Source organism: Bos javanicus, chromosome X (genome assembly GCF_032452875.1).
Source record: "Bos javanicus breed banteng chromosome X, ARS-OSU_banteng_1.0, whole genome shotgun sequence".
Classification (NCBI taxonomy): Eukaryota; Metazoa; Chordata; class Mammalia; order Artiodactyla; family Bovidae; genus Bos; species Bos javanicus.
In genome coordinates, this window is record NC_083897.1 from 137,138,893 (window position 1) to 137,151,785 (window position 12,893).

The window sequence follows — 12,893 nt, forward strand, 5'->3', positions numbered from 1 at the left end:
TGATACAAAACTTTGCCACTAGATGAGTTTCCTAAAACCAGAGGTGTGGACTTCTGGTGAGGAATGAGTCTAATATTCCTGTAAAAAATGTTTGACATTCCTTTTTTTTTTTCTAAGCAAAATAATACAGCCCAAGATTCAATTGGGGACAGAAGCAAAAAGACAATCTAGGCCACTAAAAGCACACTTAGCACCATTTTTCTCCGAGTATGGGTACCACACATGATACCTCTTGTCAGCCAGTACAGGGTTAGCGTGGCTGTTTTCCATTTCGTGTCCAAAAGGCAGATGGCTCTCACAGTACCTTGGTAGAGAAAAACGTGGCAGCTAACTCTGATGGGGTATCTACCCTGCTCCAGCTCTTGGTGCTTAACCTTCACAACATCGAATTGAGGTCAGGTATTATAATCCTCATTTTGCAAACAGTAGAGGTCATGCATCTTGCTGGAGGTCAGACAGCTAGGGAGAGGCAGAACTTGGATTTACCTCAGGTTTGTACACACTCCAAAGACCTCCATTCTTTCTACTAAAAGCCTGGATTTCATCTTGGTGAAGGTCACCATAGCAAATGTCCCCCAGATCACAGTAGGATTCCTGGTGCCATGTTTCAGTTCTGTGGTTTCTGACAGGCTTTTTCTTTGGGGTCAAGCTTAAAAAACAAAATGAGCCATAATACAAGAAAACCTCAGGCTACTCCTATTCCTAACCATGCTCCCAAATTTTTCTTTGCTGTCAACCCCTGGGCTTCCCAGGTAGCTCAGTGTAAAGATACCACCTGCCAATGCAGGAGATTCGGGTTTGATCCCTGTGTTGGGATGGTCCCCTGGAGAAGGAAATGGCAACCCACTCCAGTATTTTTGCCTGGAGAATCCCATGGACAGAGGAGCCTGGTGGGCTACAGTCCATGGGGTCACAAAAGAGTTGGACACGACTGAGCAATTAAACAACAACTAAGGCAAGAACAGACATGATAGAATGTGGACTGAGTAGACAGCTTTATCTGTGTTGTCCAAGGCTGCGATACCTGTGACTTCAGAGAAGCTCTGTGTACAGAGCGAATCCAGGTGTGCACTGAACTTAGAATCTACCACCTTCAAGAGACCACATCCTTAACTGAGCACAACATCAGCATTTCCACTCTCATCATGTATGTGTGTGTGTGTGTGTGAGCGAGAGAACGTGAGTGCGCACACACGCAGCTGGGAAAAGGGAAGTAGGAGAGAGGGAGCATTGGGTAATGTGTATTTTTCTAGTCTGTGGTTAGAAAGCACACTTGTATATTCAAGGGTGCTATACCCAGAAGACCAGTTTTTTCCTTACCTGGACCCAAGGTGTTATTTTTAGCCTTGTGCATTTGCAAGGGAGGCAAGTCACTCCAGAAACATCTTATTGTAGGAAGTTCTTTCAAACCATATAATTTCTAGGAAGAAAGGAAGAAATTGACTCAGAAAGCATGTCCAGTAAGGAATCAAACTGGATTTCAGCTATTCATGGATATAGCTCTGAGATTTATCTAAACTAACACTATTCCATAGAACTTTCTAAGATGGTAAGAACAGTCTCCATCCGCAGTGTCCAGTCAAGTACATACTAGCAACATAGGGTTATTGAAAATTTGACATGTTCTGAGTTTTTACTGGACATGAGTTTGGGTAAACTTCAGGAGTTGGTGATGGACAGGGAGGCCTGGCGTGCTGCGGTTCATGGGGTCGCAAAGAGTCAGACACGACTGAGCGACTGAACTGAACTGAGTTTTTACTTGTAGTTTGCTTTAATTAAAATTTAATTGCAATGTCAAGACCACATGGAGCTCATGACTACTGTACCGGACCATTCAGGTCAGCCTTTCTGGCACTGAAATGCTTTATATGATAGCATCCTATTAAATAAAAGTCTCCTTTATTCTTGTATCATGTGGGAACGGGTGTGTTTGCAACAAGAGAAAATCCAGTGAGCAATGACTGAACCCCTCAGAGAGGATTCTTATCACAGAAAACAGGATAGCAGAGGTGTGCCACTCATGGCTGGACAGCAGTTCTGTAATGACCTCAGACACCAGGCTCTCTTTTTCTGCTTTGCTATCCTCATCTTGCCACATGATTCCATTATGATTCCAACTCCAAGCATTATGCCCAAGTTACAGACAAAAAGAAAAGGATAAGAGGGGAAATGATGACCAAAAGCTTTGTCTACCAGGTTTGTCTTTATTTCACTTCAGTTCAGTTCAGTTCAGTCGCTCAGTCGTGTCTGACTCTTTGCAACCCCATGAATAGCAGCATGCCAGGCCTCCCTGTCCATCACCATCTCCCGGAGTTCACTCAAACTCGAGTCAGTGATGCCATCCAGCCATCTCATCCTCTGTCATCCCCTTTTCCTCCTACCACCAATCCTTCCCAGTATCAGAGTCTTTTCCAATGAGTTAACTCTTCACATGAGGTGGCCAAAGTACTGGACTTTCAGCTTTAGTATCATTCCTTCCAAAGAAATCCCAGGGCTGATCTCCTTCAGAATGGACTGGTTGGATCTCCTTGCAATCCAAGGGACTCTCAAGAGTCTTCTCCAACACCACAGTTCAAAAGCATCAATTCTTTGGCGCTCAGCTTTCTTCACAGTCCAACTCTCGCATCCATACGTGACCACTGGAAAAACCATAGCCTTGACTAGACGGCCCTTTGTTGGCAAAGTAATGTCTCTGCTTTTCAATATGCTATCTAGGTTGGTCATAACTTTTCTTCCAAGGAGTAAGCATCTTTTAATTTCATGGCTGCAATCACCATCTGTAGTGATTTTGGAGCCCCCAAAATAAACTCTGACACTGTTTCCACTGTTTCCCCATCTATTTCCCATGAAGTGATGGGACCAGATGCCATGATCTTCATTTTCTGAAAGTTGAGCTTTAAGACAACTTTTTCACTCTCCTCTTTCACTTTCATCAAGAGGCTTTTTAGTTCCTCTTCACTTTCTGCCATAAGGGTGGTGTCATATGCATATCTGAGGTTATTGATATTTCTCCTGGCAATCTTGATTCAAGCTTGTGCTTCATCCAGCCCAGCGTTTCTCATGATGTACTCAGCATATAAGTTAAATAAGCAGGGTGACAATATACAGCCTTGACGTACTCCTTTCCCTATTTGGAACCAGTCTGTTGTGCCATGTCCAGTTCTAACTGTTGCTTCCTGACCTGCATATAGGTTTCTCAAGAGGCAGATCAGGTGGTCTGGTATTCCCATCTCTTTCAGAATTTTCCACAGTTTATTGTGATCCACACAAAGGCTTTGGCGTAGTCAATAAAGCAGAAATAGATGTTTTTCTGAAATTTTCTTGCTTTTTCCATGATTCAGCGGATGTTGGCCATTTGATCTCTGTTTCCTCTGCCTTTTCTAAAAGCAGCTTGAACATCTGGAAGTTCACGGTTCACGTATTGCTGAAGCCTGGCTTGGAGAATTTTGAGCATTACTTTACTAGCGTGTGAGATGAGTGCAATTGTGCGGTAGTTTGAGCATTCTTCAGCATTGCCTTTCTTTGGGATTGGAATGAAAACGGACCTTTTCCAGTCCTGTGGCCACTGCTGAGTTTTCCAAATTTGCTGGCATGTTGAGTGCAGCACTTTCACAGCATCATCTTCCAGGATTTGAAATAGCTCCACTGGAATTCCATCACCTCCACTAGCTTTGTTCATAGTGATGCTTTCTAAGGCCCCCTTGACTTCACATTCCAGGATGTCTGGCTCTAGGTGAGTGATCACACCATCGTGATTATCTGGGTCATGAAGATCTTTTTTGTATGGTTGTTCTGTGTATTCTTGCCACCTCTTCTTAATATCTTCTGCTTCTGTTAGGTCCATACCATTTCTGTCCTTTATCAAGCCCATCTTTGCATGAAATATTCCCTTGGTATCTCTAATTTTCTTGAAGAGGTCTCTAATCTTTCCCATTCTGTTGTTTTCCTCTATTTCTTTGCATTGATCGCTGAGGAAGGCTTTCTTATCTCTTCTTGCTATTTTCTGGAACTCTGCATTCAGATGGTTGTATCTTTCCTTTTCTCCTTTGTTTTTCACTTCTCTTCTTTTCACAGCTATTTGTAAGGCCTCCCCATACAGCCATTTTGCTGTTTTGCAATTCTTTTCCATGGGGATGGTCTTGATCCCTGTCTCCTGTACAATGTCACGTACCTCCGTCCATATTTCATCAAGCACTCTATCAGATCTAGTCCCTTAAATCTATTTCTCACTTCCACTGTATAATCATAAGGAATTTGATTTAGGTCATACCTGAATGGTCTAGTGGTTTTCCCTACTTTCTTCAATTTAAGTCTAAATTTGGCAATAAGGAGCTCATGATCTGAGCCACAGTCAGCTCCCAGTCTTGTTTTTGTTAACTGTATAGAGCTTCTCCATCTTTGGCTGCAAAGGATATAATCAATCTGATTTCGGTGTTGACCATCTGGTGATGTCCATGTGTAGAGTCTTCTCTCGTGTTGTTGGAAGAGGGTGTTTGTTATGACCAGTGCATTCTCTTGGTAAAATTCTATTACTCTTTGCCCTGCTTCATTCCATATTCCAAGGCCAAATTTGCCTGTTACTCTAGGTTTTTCTTGAGTTCCTACTTTTGCATTCCTGTCCCCTATAATGAAAAAGACATCTTTTTTGGGTGTTAGTTCTAAAAGGTCTTGTAGGTCTTCATAGAACCGTTCAACTTCAGCTTCTTCAGCGTTACTGGTTGGGGCATAGACTTGGATTAGCGTGATATTGAATGGTTTGCCTTGGAAACAAACAGAGATCATTCTGTCGTTTTTGAGACTGCATCCAAGTACTGCATTTCAGACTCTTTTGTTGGCCATGATGGCTACTCCATTTCTTCTAAGGGATTCCTGCCCACAGTAGTAGATACAATGGTCTGAGTTACATTCACCCATTCCAGTCCATTTTAGTTCACTGATTCCTAGAATGTTGACGTTCACTCTTGCCATCTCCTGTTTGACCACTTCCAATTTGCCTTGATTCATGGACCTAACATTCCAGGTTCTTATGCGATATTGCTCTTGACAGCATTGGACCTTGCTTCTATCACCAGTCACATCCACAACTGGGTATTGTTTTTGCTTTGGCTCCATCCCTTCATTCTTTCTGGAGTTATTTTTCCACTGATCTCCTGTAGCATATTGGACACCTACTGACCTGGGGAGCTCCCCTTTCAGTATCCTATCATTTTGCCTTTTCATACTGTTCATGGGGTTCTCAAGGCAAGAATACTGAAGTGGTTTGCCATTCCCTTCTCCAGTGGACCACATTCTGTCAGACCTCTCCACCATGACCCGCCTGTCTTGTCTTTATTTAGGAAAAGCAAAACCTTGTTCAGCAGACAGAGCAGTCCAGGGCTTCCCTGGTGGTCCAGGGGTTAAGGATTGCCTGCCAGTGCAGAGGACATGGGTTCGATCCCTGCTTCTGTAGAATCCCACATGCCACATGGCAACTAAGTCCGTGTGCCTCAACTACGGAAGCCCATGAGCCCTAGCGCCCATGTTCTGCAACAAGAGAAGCTACTGCTATGAGAAGCCTGTGCTCTGCAAATAGAGAATAGCCCCTGCTCACTGCAACTAGAGAAAGCCCATGTGCAGGAATGAAGACCCAGTAGAGCCAAAATAATACGTAAATCTTTTTTAAAAAAGTAAAAAAGACCCATCCAGGAAATTTCCACTTCTGTCTTTATGGGCCAGATCCATGTTGCAAGGTCATGCCCAAGGGCAAAGACGACTGCAAAATGTTTGGCTGGGCATGTGGCCAGTTCTGCACAAAATCAGTGTCTTATTGATAAGAGTGTGTCCTCCCCCTTTCCGAACAGTTGTTTAATAGCATTTCAGGAAACGTATGCCCATTCTCATCTGTGTGTGAATGCCAAGGTACTGACTGCAGGGGAAATTGTGACCTTAGTTTGCACTGACTTGTAATGTGTACACCATATATCATCCCAATGACTGTTTATGCCAAACGAGACACCATATGGGGTACCTGTTATTTTGCCTTCTTAGCTGTCAACCTCCAATACAAATTTGGACCATTTCTAGACATAACATCGATCCTGGCCATAACATACAATGCTTGGCTGATATTGCCAAGTCCAAATAGTTTATTAGACATTTGTAAGCAGGAAACGAAGTGTTTGTGAAGTATTAGCCCACCATTGCTTGTGTCCTATTTATGACAGAAGCAAGAAAATAATAGTTATGGGACCAATTGCGTGAATATTGAAATTGGCAACCTGCTGCTGTTCTCATTTACAGTAAATTGGATATTGACTTTTTAGGACAAAGCCATTGGCTTTATAATCAAAACAGGGTTAGCCTGCCTGACTTTGAAAACAAGACTTTTTTTTTTTGCCCCTGACATGCCTCTAAACGGTATGTCAAGTGAATAAGCCAGAGAGGTGACATTTCCTCTCTGATTACAGCTACAGCCATGTGTCTCCCAGCTACCTGCCTATTTCCAACACTTTTCTTTATATTTAATCATATATAGCAGCGCAGAAAAGAACCAAATCTTTCTACAGTAGTTGACAGAGAAATAATTCCAGGAACTATTTAGATGATGGGAGAATAAATACTTCTCCAGTGATGCATGCAGGGTGATCCCACACTAACAGGGACCACACAGACAGTAACAGGCATGTTTTATGATGCAGCTGGGCCTCCCCTGTGGAAGGTCATCTCATCATCCAAGTCACAGCACATGGCACTGCATCTTGCACGTGGATACTTTGGGAGACAGATATATCAAGTCATATTCCAGAAAGAACGCTTTAAAAGGGCTCTGTAGAGTCCTTTGATCTTAGTGAACAACTTTTTTTTCAATTTATCTTTTTTAAAAATTGTATTTTGTTGAAGTATAATTGATTGACAATGTTGCATTAGTTTCAGGTGTACTGCAAAGTGACCTAGTTCTACACACACGTATATCCACTCTTTTTAAAATCCTTTTCCATTATGGTTTATCACGGGATATTGAGTATATTTCCCTGTGCTCTACAGTAGGACCTTGTTGTTTATACACTCTAAAAGGAGAATGGCATTGAGACATGTATATTATCATATGTGAATCAGATCGCCAGTCCAGGTTTGATGCATGAGACAGGGTGCTCGGGGCTGGTGAACTGGGATGACCCAGAGGGATGGGATGGGGAGGGAGGTGGGAGAGGGGTTCAGGATGGGGCACACGTGTACACCCGTGGCGGATTCATGTTAAGTATGGCAAAAACCACTACAATATTGTAAAGTAATTAGCCTCCAAAGAAATTAATTAATAAATTTTTAAAATGTAGGAAAGGCTTAAAAAGATAAATAAAATAGAATTATTAAAAAAAAAATAAAAGTAATAGTTTACATCTGCTAATCCCAAACTCCCACTCCGTCCCTCTCCCACCCCTTGGCAACCACAAGTCTGTTCTCTATGTCTGTGAACCTGTTTGTTTCACAGATTGTTTCATTTGTGTCATATTTTAGATTCCACATATAAATGATATCATGGTATCTTTTTGTATGGCACTTACTATGATAATCTCTTAAATCTGTGGCACATGGCATTATTTCATTCTTTTTAATGGCTGTGTAGTATTTCCTACTGCACACCTTAATGCAGTGCCTGCTGCATGTAAGTGCTCCACAGTGTTCGTGGAATTCAATAACCAATGGACTAAGCTGGGTTAACTGACTTTATGCTGCAGACATAAAAGTTAGTTGACTTCAAGAAAAAAAAAAAAGTTAGTTGACTTCATATAATAGTTGTCCTGGATGTATCTTCAGGTGGCAAAGTGAAGACTTCTAAAACAATCAAAATTTAAAATTTTGCCATTTTCATAAACTTTTCCCCCTCCTCAGGTTTCTTTAGGAGTCATCCATACTAACCAAAGTTTCAAGCAGTAAAGAATTCTCTAAACAGTGTAAGCAAACATGGCTCATCTGTTGGGTGCAGATTATTTCTTCTTTTGCAGTTAGGTTGTGGTGTACAGAAGAAGGGAAACACAGGCCTGAATCGATTCTTTAAACCAGGGCTTGGCAAACTTTGACTGTAAAGGGCCAGACAGTAAATATTTTAGGCTCTACAGGACATATGGTCACAACTATTCAACTCTGCTATTGCACAAAGGCAGCCAGAGACAATACGTAAAGGAATGAGCCTGGCCGTGTTCCAATAAAACTTTATTTACAAAAACAGGCAGTGGGCCAGATTTGGCCCATAGCCATAGTTTGCCAGCCTCTGCTCTAAAATATTATTGCCCATGCAAAGCACTCAGTGCCTAGCCTTTTTCTTGCTCACAAACTCATCTCATAAAACCAGTTATTGAAATCAATCCAGTAGAAGTCAACTGAAAAATCATCATTTGGGTAGGATTTAGACTTCTCTGCTGCAGAATGTGTTCAAGACATAAAACAGCAGCCTCGCCCAATGATAAACTTACTCAAATGCCAAGAAATCCTGGTTTTTTTGGGGAAAGAGAATGTACTTCTTAAATATGACTGATTGGTAATCATCTTCTTAATTTGAAATATCACCTATAAACTGAAAAATGAGAGGAAAATAGAACCCCATTAAACAAATTTTCATAAGGCATCAACACATCTATCAAAAGAACATTTTTGAAGAATTATTTGGCTGATTTGTTAAGGGTTAACAAACATCAGCATTTTTCCAGATGAGTGGCTGCATATAAAAGTCTGTGGCATGTTGGAGCTCAGAAGTTGGCTAAGTTTGGCTCCCATGCCAAATCTGGTCTTCACCTATTTTTGTTAATAAAGTTCTACTAGAACCTGGCCATGACTATCAGTGGACAAATGGTCTCTGGCTGCTTTCTTTACAAAGGCAGAATTGAGTAGTTGCAGCAGAGACCAGGGCAGCAGAAGATGAAATGCTTGGATAGCATCACCAGCTCAACAGACATGAATTTGGGCAAACTCCGGGAGACAGTGAGGGACAGGGAGGCCTGGCATGAGTCCATGGGGTCACAAAGAGTCAGACACAATTTAGCAACTGAACAGCAACAGCAGAGACCATATGACCCAGAAAGCCTAAAATATTGACCATCTAGCTCTTCACTGAAAAAGTTTGCATCCTCAAAATGGGGGTGAAATGACAAAAGTTCATCTTGGTTACTTTTTGTTTAAGATGTTTTCTTCCATGAATAAGAGAGTCTTGTTTACTTACCCTTATAGACATGCTTTCATGACGCACAGAGAAAAAACACTGGCTGGCTGCAGTCACACCACCTGGGAAAAATCACAGTGATAACCAGCCAACGAAATGTTCTTTGGATTGGGATCACTGTCTCTACGATAATAGTTCTGATGGATAGATTTTAAAAGGCCTGCTATGACTATCAGGGCAACTCCTCTGAAAGGGATCCCACACGTGTCTGCTTCTCTGCTGATGACCTTCTTGTTTCCCACAGCTCCCAACCCTCCCACAATTAGAGAAGAGCTCTGCACGGCTTCCTATGACACCATAACCGTTCACTGGACCTCTGATGACGAATTCAGTGTGGTTTCCTATGAGCTCCAGTACACCATCTTCACTGGACAAGCCAATGTTGTGAGTGAGTATCGCACGCCCTATTGATTTCTCTATTGGGTGACTGTTTTCGGATCGATTGCATTCCTGAATTTAAACATCAAGGGAAGAAAAAGGAGAGAGTACAGAGTATTTATTGGCTTGTCTTTCCTGACTAAGAAGATGGTAGCACTCACTTGTACAATACTAGTAAAAATAATAGGCCAAATAGCGTTGAAAATTATTGATCTCTAGCAAACCATATGGACGAATCTTACAAACATATTGTTAAAGAATCAGGAGATAAAAGTATCAATGCACTATGAGTATCTATACATGTATAAGTTAAACTATTTTGTTTAGAGATGTACACATGGTCTAAAAACCATAAAAGTTAGGATGATGGTTACCTCTGTGATGGGAGGGGAGTAGCACCATTGGGGAAAAATATATGGGAGTTTATGGGGTTAACAGCATGTTCTGGTGGAATTATATGGTTTAGTCATTATATCAAACATTTAGTATTATTTACTTTTTGAGTGTTATTTCATCATTTTTTTGTTGTTATCAACCTTGGGTCTATATCACTTTATTTTTTATTTTAATGTTTGTATTATAGTTGATTTACAATGTTGTGTTAATTTCAGGTGTACAGGAAAGTGATTCAGTTATATACGTACCCATATCTATCCTTAACAGTTTCTTGTCCCATATAGATTATTAGAGAATAATGAGTTTAGTTCCCTGTGTTACACAGTAGGTCTTTGTTGATTATCTATTATATATATAGTAGTGGAAATATGCTAATCCCAAACTCCTAATTTATCCCTCCCCTGACCTCTCCCCATGGGTAGCCACAAATTTGTTTTCAAAGTGTTTTTCTGTTTTATAAATAAGTTCATTTATGCTGGTTTTTTTAGATTCCATGAATAAGTGATACCATATGATACTTATCTCTGTCTGACGTACTTCACTTAGTACGATCATCTCCAGGTCCAGCCATGTTGCTGCAAATGGCATTATTTCATTTTTAATGGCTGAGTAATATTCCACCATATATCTTTACCACATCTTCACTGTGCATTTATCTGTCGATGGACATTCAGGTTGCCTCCATGTCTTCACTACTGTAAACAGTGCCACCGTGAACATTGAGATGCATGTATCTTTTCAAATTATGGTTTTCTCCAGATATGTGCCCAGGAGTGGGATTGCTGGATCATATGATAGATCTATATTTAGTTTCTTAAGGAACCTTTATAAAGTTCTTCATAGTGGTTGTACCAATTTTCATTCCCGCCAACATTGTAGGAGGGTTCCCTTTTCTCCACATCCTCTGCAGCATTTGGTATTTGTAGACTTTTTGATGATGGGCATTCTGACCAGTGTGAGGTGATACCTCACTGTAGTTTTGATTTGTATTACTCTAATAACGAGTGATGTTGAGCATAGTTTCATGTGTTTTTAGGCCATAGATTATTCTTTTCTAAACTGTTATGCATAGTTGTTATGATTGAAGGAGACTTGGACTTGAATCCCAGCTTTGGTTCTCACCTCACTAGCACTATCATTTGGGACAAAGTATTGAACATCTTCTGAATCTATTTCTTCATCTGTAAGAAGAGGTAATGTTTTAGCTTCACATCTTTGAAATACTAAAAGTAAAGGTCTTAGCCCTGTGTTTGCCAGTGTTCAGTTCAGTTCAGTTCAGTCACTCAGTTGTGTCTGACTCTTTGCGACTCCATGAATCGCAGCACGCCAGGCCTCCCTGTCCATCACCATCTCCCAGAGTTCACTCAAACTCACGTCCATCGAGTCAGTGATGCCATCCAGCCATCTCATCTTCTGTCGTCCCCTTTTCCTCCCACCCCCAATCCCTCCCAGCATCAGAGTCTTTTCGAATGAGTCAACTCTTTGCATCATTTGGCCAAAGTATTGGAGTTTCAGCTTCAACATCATTCCTTCCAAAAGAACACCCAGGACCGATCTCCTTTAGAATGGACTGGTTGGATCTCCCTTGCAGTCCAAGGGACTCTCAAGAGTCTTCTCCAACACCGCAGTTCAAAAGCATCAGTTCTTTGGCGCTCAGCTTTCTTCACAGTCCAACTCTCACATCCATACATGACCACTAGAAAAACAATAGCCTTGACTAGACAGACCTTTGTGGCAAAGTAATGTCTCTGCTTTTCAATATGCTATCTAGGTTGGTCATAACTTTTCTTCCAAGGAGTAAGCATCTTTTAATTTCATGGCTGCAATCACCATCTGCAGTGATTTTGGAGCCCAAAAAAATAGTCTGACACTGTTTCTACCGTTTCCCCATCTATTTCCCATGAAGTGATGGGACCAGATGCCATGATCTTCGTTTTCTGAATGTTGAGCTTTAAGCCAACTTTTTCACTCTCCTCTTTCACTTTCATCAAGAGGCTCTTTAGTTCCTCTTCACTTTCTGCCATAAGGGTGGTATCATCTGCATATCTGAGGTTATTGATATTTCTCCCGGCAATCTTGATTCCAGCTTGTGCTTCATCCAGCCTAGCATTTCTCATGATGTACTGTGCATAGAAGTTAAATAAGCAGGGTGACAATATACAGCCTTGACGTACTCCTTTTCCTATTTGGAACCAGTCTGTTGTGCCATGTCCTGTTCTAACTGTTCCTTCCTGACCTGCATATAGGTTTCTCAAAAGGCAGGTCAGGTGGTCTGGTATTCCCATCTCTTTCAGAATTTTCCACAGTTTATTGTGATCCACACAGTCAAAGGTTTTGGCATAGTCAATAAAGCAGAAATAGATGTTTTTCTGTAACTCTCTTGCTTTTTCCATGATCCAGCAGATGTTGGCAATTTGATCTCTGGTTCTTCTGCCTTTTCTAAAACCAGCTGGAACATCTGGAAGTTCACGGTTCACGTATTGCTGAAGCCTGGCTTGGAGAATTTTGAGCATTACTTTACTAGCGTGTGAGATGAGTGCAATTGTGTGGTAGTTTGAGCATTCTTTGGCATTGCCTTTCTTTGGGATTGGAATGAGAACGGACCTTTTCCAGTCCTGTGGCCACTGCTGAGTTTTCCAAATTTGCTGGCATATTGAGTGCAGCACTTTCACAGCATCATTTTTTAAGGATTTGAAATAGCTCCACTGGAATTCCATCACCTCCACTAGCTTTGTTCGTAGTGATGCTTTCTAAGGCCCCCTTGACTTCACATTCCAGGATGTCTGGCTCTAGGTGAGTGATCACACCATCGTGAATATCTTGGTCGTGAAGATCTTTTTTGTACAGTTCTTCTGTGTATTCCTGCCACCGCTTCTTAATATCTTCTGCTTCTGTTAGGTCCATACCATTTCTGTCCTTTATCGAG

At 41.4% G+C, this 12,893-nt stretch overlaps 1 protein-coding gene across 4 annotated transcripts in view; it reads left to right on the forward strand.

Moving 5' to 3' along the window:
• Positions 1 to 12,893, forward strand: part of MID1 (midline 1) — a 194,817-nt gene that overhangs the window by 162,493 nt on the left and 19,431 nt on the right. For all 4 annotated transcript variants that reach the window (XM_061408168.1, XM_061408166.1, XM_061408167.1 and 1 more), the window contains exon 7: positions 9,438 to 9,581. In XM_061408168.1, coding sequence (XP_061264152.1) covers positions 9,438 to 9,581 — 144 coding nt within the window. The remainder of the gene's footprint in view (positions 1 to 9,437; positions 9,582 to 12,893) is intronic.